This window comes from Physella acuta, unplaced genomic scaffold, assembly GCF_028476545.2.
Source record: "Physella acuta isolate Inbredline_101_S28 unplaced genomic scaffold, ASM2847654v3 ptg000797l, whole genome shotgun sequence".
Classification (NCBI taxonomy): Eukaryota; Metazoa; Mollusca; class Gastropoda; family Physidae; genus Physella; species Physella acuta.
In genome coordinates, this window is record NW_026732315.1 from 247,068 (window position 1) to 255,335 (window position 8,268).

Here is an 8,268-nt window from a genome sequence, read left to right on the forward strand (position 1 = left end):
TCCATGCCTGGCATCCATCCAGGTAGACAGACATGACCTGTGACTGCATGAGTGCTAATAGAAATCTTTAGTCAGCCAGATGTTTCTTTATTTATAGAGTGCTGTTGTTGCAATTCTTGCAAAGGGTTCTTGCTTCATTCCCTCCTCATAAAGTATGGTGCCAAGTTTCCTGAAGGAGTGAACTTTCTTCAATCTCTGGCTATTTACCCATGGTTGTTGGTCATGATCATTGTCTTGTCTGAATTGATTTCCATGCCGTATTATATTGATGTTCTCTCCAATCCATTTACTAATTCTATCAACTCACCTTTACTGCCTGCAATGGCATCTATGTCATAAACAAATCGTAGGTTGGTAATAATCCATTAGCCGCTGCTGACTGAGCCAATGTGGTCTTACAAGGCATCAGACATAATCCTTTCTAGGTAGATATTGAATAGGATGGGAGACAGCAAGCAGCCTTGTCTGATGCCTAGCATTGTTCTAACTAGCTTGTCTATAGTGATGTTGAAAACTACTGTGCTGGTTGCTCTCTTGTACACATTTCTAATAATTTCTGAGAGGTATGTACAAATGTTGTATGTGTAGAGTAGCCCTGTTGAATGCCTTCTTAAAGTCAATAAAAAAAGTAGTAAAGATGTTGCTGGTGTTGAAGATATTTTTAACCTAAGATTAAAGATTTGCTCATTTGTGTTGCATCCCTATCTAAAGCCATCCTGGTCTTCAGCTATGATCTTTTCAGGTTGTGGCTTCAGTTTTTTTTTTTAATAAAGTTTTATTTGGATGATTTACAAGATTGATTGCATGGTAGCTTTGGCTAAGCTGTAAGTTGCCTTTCTTGGGGATAGTGATGATGGGAGATGGAGTCCATAGCTTGAGCCATGCTCCTGTCTGTGATTGTTTTTTTTTGCATTAAGGACAGACATTTAGTATCATATTATATACAGGGGTTTCACGGATGTACAACTCATAACAAATACTAGGTCCATCTTGTTATGTCTTTAGTCAGACATTTTCCATTTTTGTGCTGCGGATTGGTGGTCACCACATGCTTTGAGTTTGTCAGATCTTTTACTAGCAGAGTTTCTTCCAGGCATCTCTTCGGGGGGGTCAAAGCCCCCCCGAAAAATTTTTACCGCCCCCCCCCCCCCGAACGAAATGAAATTTATATAATTTATATAGAAAATATATACTTTTAACAGTGTCCGCCCCCCTGAAGAAAGTTTACCGCCCCCCCCGAAAATTTCAAGTGCCCCCCCCCCGGAGAAAAAAGTCTGGAAGAAACACTGTTTACTAGATGGTATATTTTCTTGCTGTTATTCATTTTTAGGTTGTTCTCCATTTCTTTGAATTGAATTTCCATCCTTGCTTTTTTTTATCTTGTCATGTTTTTATAAACAACTGATTGACGGCCGTATATTGGTTTCAATATACTTATGTCAGACATCTTTTTCTTTCTAAGCTAGCATCATTGTTCCTTAAATATAAGCTTACATTTAAGCCCTATTGTGGGTATCACATCTTTTTCCATTAAATTCTAAAATAATTCCAACATAGTTTTTAAAACAAAGAATTTTAACATCTAGTAGGAATCTGTCTATTTAAATTTAATCATCCAAGCCTTCGAATAAACAGAAATTTTGGGGTGGGAGGTAGCAGGCTTTAGTAAATAGGGAAAATTTTCAAGCATTGCTTTAAGTAAGACAACTAAATAAATATAAATCAAACCTCCCCCATTTAGAAAAATAGGGCTATAATATAACTAGAACTAAATATATATATATATATATATATATATATATATATATATATATATATATATATATATATATATAGGCCTACTACTATATAGGCCTACTACTCTCATCTTGACTATGTAAATAAAGCAGTCATAGGGCCTTGTTATTATTAAATAATAAGTAGGCCCTATTCTTACTAATGTAATTAAATATAATATAAGATGTCACAACTCTAAAATACAAAAGTAAAAGGCAGTGCTACTAAATTAGATTACTAGGCCTAATCTTATTTTTAAGAAATAGCTGAGTAATAGTATAGTTTACCAAATTAGCTAATCCAAGTTATCCCTGAGATGCAGGTCCTTTTATCTACTTAAATTTAGAGATCTACACTACACATTGTTGATGTTGTCACAGTTTTGTGCAAGAATAATAAATCCGTGTGCCGTAAGAAACACATATTTTAATTACGTTTAGAAAACCCTGGCTCCAATTACTCTCTGGCAATTTGAAATATTACAGTTGCCTAAGCACTAAACAGGCTATTCCACTGCAGAAAGCTATTTTTAACCCTGCCCAGGCATTTTAAACTTGGATCTATCGGTCGATAACCCGATAATCGTTCACGATGGTTTGCTCTGTTTACGATGTTGCTAAGTGTACCAAGGGTGACGACTCTATTACAAATAATTGTTTCATAACAGCAAAAAGGGCGGTAAGAATAGTTGAAGAGAAGTTTTTCTCCGTCCTACTTTAACACCAGGTAGTCTATTGATTAGGAAAATCGATTTAACGCGACATACTACATTGTCTAGTAATATTTGTCGATGAATCAAAACAGATATTAAAAATGCATTTACATTCAACGAATATATTTAGGACTAGCGTATGGACTACATTTAATTAACTCCCTTTCCCGGCATGTCTATCCACAGCGCTACATAAATTATATTGTGATATAGTAGATCCAGGCCTACAAAAAATGGCGTTTGCCTTTTATGATATTCTAGCTACGGTATGAAATTTTTACAACACCCCCCCCCCCCACCCCACCCCACCCCACCTCTCCACACAACGCTTAGTGGAAAACATATACTATAAAGGCAAGAGTGAGAATGAGGTGAAGGCGTGGCAGTGTTTCTTCCAGGCTTTTTTTCCCCGGGGGGGGGGGGGGGCACTAGAAATTTTCGGGGGGGGGGGGGGCGGTTGACTTTCTGCGGGGGGCGGACACTGTTAAAAGTATATATTTTCTATATAAATTATATAAATTTCATTTCGTTCGGGGGGGGGGGGGGGGGGGCGAAGAGATGCCTGGAAGAAACTCTGAGGCGTGGGGGTCATGTGACTTCACAATTTTGTTTGACCCTTTAATGAAAATCATTCGTCAGAGGTCTTTAAAAATATTCCACCCCTCAATCAATGAAAAGTGATCAGGTTACAGCGAGTCCCGCCAAACTAAAAACTTAAAACAAGACGCAGTGTATACCGAGTTAGGAACGTAGTAGACCTAATGCAATGTTTTCTTCATGCAACTAGGCTTGGGCCTAACGTAGGTCTACTACTAAGCCGATGCAGGCATCGATAGAATACCCGTATGCGTTGTGTTCTCTAACGGTGGGAAATAAGCCTGCATAAAACATAACAGTAGGCCCAGTGGCGTAGCGAGGTCGGGTGTCACCCGGTGCGGCACCTAATGGTGTCACCCCCCAGAGGCGTAGAGACCCTTCCCGGGGACAAACTTTCAATTTTCGATTTGCACCCCCCCCCCCTCAACCCTCAAACTTTCGATTTGCACCCCCCCCCCCCTCAAACTTGCGATTTGCATCTCTTAAAAGACTATCTAACACTCGAATTAATCACTTAAGTAAGTGGAATTATCATTTTTCTCTATATATTTTGCTATTTTTTGCCTTGGTGTCACCCCCCCCCCCTAAATGGCGTCACCCGGTGCGGTCGGCACCCCCCGCCCCTCGCTACGCCTCTGAGTAGGCCTACTCTTAGGACGTAACTAGTAGGGTGTGAGTTCAAATTTTAAGAAATATGTAACATTGGCTATTTTTTATGCCCATCGAGTAGTAGTACAGTAATGCATGTGCATTTGCAATAATTGGCAAAAGTAGTTGTAATATTTTATTTAATTTTTCATAAAATAACAAACAAATACACTATAAAGTTGTATGTCGAATGTTTCCAATTTCAAAACATCCACATACAGAGAAGTTGCACCATTGTTACTTTACAAAGATTAGCCTTACACAAGAAAACCGTTTTTTAACGATAGCAGTTAAATATGATAAAGGGAAAAATAGCCTCGAGACAATTCGAAAGTTGACGCGATTTTATCAGAGTTTAGTATCCGCCCCCCCCCCCCCGAAAACATCACACAAACCAGTGGCGTAGCCAGGATCGCCTCAATGGGGGGGGGGTCCAATTTTTGCCCGGGGATAAACTTTCGATTTGCACCCCCCCCCCCTCAAACTTTCGATTTGCACCCCCCCTTAAACTTTCGATTTGCACCCCCGCCCAAACTTTCGATTTGCACCCTTCCCCCTTCATACTTTATATATATATATACCGAGGGCTCTATGGGAGGGGTTATGACCCCACCCCCAACCCCCCCTGCCTACGCCACTGACACAAACACCCCCACCCCCCCCCCCCTCCCGGAGAAAAATGTCTGGAAGAAGCACTCAACTTAATGGTGACTAACCCCCTGCGCACTTATGTGAAGGTCTTGTATTGTATTCTTGTGGAAACGTGTGTTTTTCTGCCTGCTGTTAATGGTAACTGGGTCTACAAGCTCGGAGTTATGAATGAAGAGGACAGCACACACGACAGAGAGATGTGGATCATTACATCATGAGTGTGTGCATGTGTCACGAATTTTAGAAAGTGGAGTTTGTCTTTCAGGCATCTTCCAGGGGGGCATTGCTCCATCCTGAGTATGTCATGCGCACCCCCTCCACCCGTGAATATTTTAAAATATAGTCTATAGAATTTAAAAGTAAAACATACATTTTAACAAATGCCCCTTTCCGGAAGTCTCAGGACCCCCAGCCCGTGCTAAATGTCTGAAAGAAACCCCTAGAAGAGATAGCCACTCGATGAAGAAGAGAAGCGTTAACCGTTAAAGTGTAGACGACCACACTACCACATACCCAGGCCTATGTGTACACACACGCCATCTCCATTGAGAAGTAAGTTACATAGGCCTATTTAGGAAACCATAACAATTTTACTTACCATGTTGATGGTCTTTATTGTGTCAACTGGGCACACGCTTTTGGTAAGTTTTCCTCTCAGCTGTATACAATCTCTTGACCAGCTGTGGTCGTACTATACTGCGCTGGACACAATCTTTTGACCAATCGTTAGCTCAGATGGACGTAGAATATCTTGACCAATCTTTGATCAGATGGACGTACTATACTGCGCTGGACACAATCTTTTGACCAATCGTTAGCTCAGATGGACGTACACTATCTTGACCAATCGTTAGCTCAGATGGACGTACAATATCTTGACCAATCGTTAGCTCAGATGGACGTACACTATCTTGACCAATCGGTTGCTCCGATGGACGTACAATATCTTGACCTATGGGTTGCTCAGATGGACGTACAATATCTTGACCAATGGGTTGGTCAGATGGACGTACAATATCTTGACCAATGGGTTGCTCAGATGGACGTACAATATCTTGACCAATGGGTTGGTCAGATGGACGTACAATATCTTGACCAATGGGTTGCTCAGATGGACGTACAATATCTTGACCAATGGGTTGCCCAGATGGACGTACAATATCTTGACCAATGGGTTGGTCAGATGGACGTACAATATCTTGACCAATGGGTTGCTCAGATGGACGTACAATATCTTGACCAATGGGTTGCCCAGATGGACGTACAATATCTTGACCAATGGGTTGGTCAGATGGACGTACAATATCTTGACCAATAGGTTGCTCAGATGGACGTACAATATCTTGACCAATGGGTTGCCCAGATGGACGACGGCTTTCTATCCCCAGCAGGCCCAGACGATGACCGCGTGCCTGTCGTTCACTCAGTCGTCTGCAATAGCTGTGTGAACAAATGTATTTAAAACACGGTCACATTTTGGCGTAAAATAATACACATTCTTGATTGTGTGGCATCAAATTATAGGCGCCCTCAGAAAAAAAAAACAACAGGAGATGAGAGTCGGATTGCCTCCCACCATACATAAATATAATTTAGTATTGTTACAAAGAAAAATCAGCACAGAATGTTAACTATTTTATGATTAATTAAGCCTTCAGAAATAAGATTTTCTTTAGTATTGTACGTTATAACGACATAATCCAAAAGTGCTTAAATTATATATATATATATATATATATATATATATATATATATATATATATATATATATATATATATATATATATACTTATATAAGTGATATATATAGGCCTAATTGCGGACACTCTTGTTGATATGTTGTCCAAGAGGGCGCCAAATGCACGCGTATGTTGGATCAACCGAAGGATGGACTAGGTAGTTCTGGCTTGATAACTAGATTCTAGGCCTAATTCATGCCTGCTTCTCGTTCGGTCGTGTCCGGTCAATGATCGACAGGCGCAATTTTTTTGTTGTTTTATCGGCCACTCTCGCTTCTTATGCAAACATTATTCTTTTAAATTTAAAGTGTCGGTAAATACCAATTTTATTTCGTGTAGGTTTAAAAATAATTTAAAACAAGACAAACAGCACGTGGTTGAGACAAAAGCACAAAACAAATAGGAGATATTCAATTCTAAACGAGTTGTTATTGTACTGATGTTTGTTGTTACATTAGTGCCACAGTGATAGTTACACGTAAAAGATTACCTGGCTACATTTACATGTAAGGGATCGTGTTTTAATGACGTCACACTCCTAAGGGAGAGGGGGCGTGTGCGGACGGGGAAAGCGTGTGTGTGGGGGGTGGGGGGGGTGGGGGGGGTGTCCAGTGTTTCTTCCAGACTTTTTTCTCCGGGGGGGCACTTGAAATCTTCGGGGGGGGGGGGGGGGGGGGCGGTAAACTTTCTTCGGGGGGGGGGGGGGGCGGACACTGTTAAAAGTATATATTTTCTATATAAATTATATAAATATCATTTCGTTCGGGGGGGGGCTGGAAGAAACTCTGGGGGTGTCGGACTTGTGTGAGAAACGGTGTATCTTTGAGCTTTGAGGCATCGCTCCAAAATAAAAATAAAATACTACAGTTAAATGGAAACTATTTAACTTATATAGACCTATATTTAACTTTAACCGACTTTACCCATTCTTATAACTGTGCCCCCCCCCCCCCCCCAATCCAAATACGGAATAGCAAGATCACAGATCACAAGTTTGAGGTTACTTGCAGGCCAAGGACACAAGTCAAACCTTAGCTAGATCTTCACATGGCAATCAAACTTAAAAGCGCGAAAAAACCCCATTTAAGTAAAACTAGCCTATTGATGTTAAAATCACTGTATAAAGCATTGTTGACTAATTACTATGTATTATTTTACTTGAGTGGTATATTATTATATACGTCGTCTTTCAGACCCTACATTAAAGTTCAGTGCTTTTATTGCTGAAGAGTTCTCTTGTTCATTTAGATCTTGACATCTAGATCCTAGTCTAAACCTGAAAAAAAAAATCAAACACAAAAAAAAAGCGCGCCAAGATGCGCATACTTTTTTTTTACTGTGAATATGACTACGCTAACGTGAACTGTAACATATTTTACAGTATTTATGCTTTTTAGGGGGGGGGTATGGGGTAGGTTAAGGCCTATACCTTAAAGTAGTATATACGGTATATAAAGCAAAAAGCCGGACACGGTTTGACACCGTTCATCCGAGTGCCGTGAAACTTTGGGGAGTTGATGGAGAATATTCCTGGGGAGGTACCCGCAAATTTTTTTTAAAATTTAGCCCGGGCGGTGCCCCGGCAGGGTGAGATTTGGGGCCCTGAACTTTCACGTAAGCACTGTGGCATCTACGTTATGTAAATTGAATTAGGCGCCTCCGCCGGCACCCGACAGGGTACGATTTAGTGCGATTGAGCTATCCATTGAGCACTATGGCGCCTATGTTAGTTTTAAGGAGCACCCTACAATATTGACACGGTGGCATACAACATCTGATGATAAAACCGAGCCAGGGCCTTACGTGGTGTCCCTGCGGTAGTGTAATCAGGGGCTCCCAGGAGCGCCCCTCTACGTCCCTGCTATCTGGTTAGTCGCCGAAGTGTGTTCTACTTCACTTTTACGGTGGGTGATTAACGTACACACAAGGCTTTTATACAGCACGCCATGGGGTGTGCTGGGCGGTAATGTAGGTAAACCCGTGCCCCGATCAGTGTTTCTCCAGGCTTCCCCCCCCCCCCCCCAAGAGAGTCTACCGCCCCCCCCCCCGGACGAAATGGAATTTGTATAGAAAATGTATACTTTTAACAGTGTCCGACCCTCTGGAAATTTTATTCGGCCACACCCCCCCCCCCGAAAATTTCAA

General features: G+C 41.2%; 2 protein-coding genes across 11 annotated transcripts in view; both read right to left on the bottom strand.

Moving 5' to 3' along the window:
* Nucleotides 1-5,102, bottom strand: part of LOC131951088 (anoctamin-7) — a 29,138-nt gene extending 24,036 nt beyond the window's left edge. For 9 of the 10 annotated variants that reach the window (XR_009388381.1, XR_009388384.1, XR_009388382.1 and 6 more), the window contains exon 1: nucleotides 4,983-5,102. The gene's annotated coding sequence lies outside the window, so the exon portion shown is untranslated. Of the gene's footprint in view, nucleotides 1-2,063; nucleotides 2,123-4,982 lie in introns of those variants that run through there. The other variant, XM_059313374.1, reaches the window with a different exon arrangement.
* A 61-nt stretch (nucleotides 5,103-5,163) lies between these two features.
* On the bottom strand, nucleotides 5,164-5,967 carry LOC131951092 (cell surface glycoprotein 1-like). Its single transcript, XM_059313381.1, has 2 exons — nucleotides 5,954-5,967; nucleotides 5,164-5,824 (listed from the first exon to the last, which is right to left on the bottom strand). The coding sequence occupies exons 1-2, from the start codon at nucleotides 5,965-5,967 to the stop codon at nucleotides 5,164-5,166; spliced, it is 675 nt and encodes a 224-aa protein (XP_059169364.1).
* Between the last annotated feature and the right edge of the window lie 2,301 nt (nucleotides 5,968-8,268).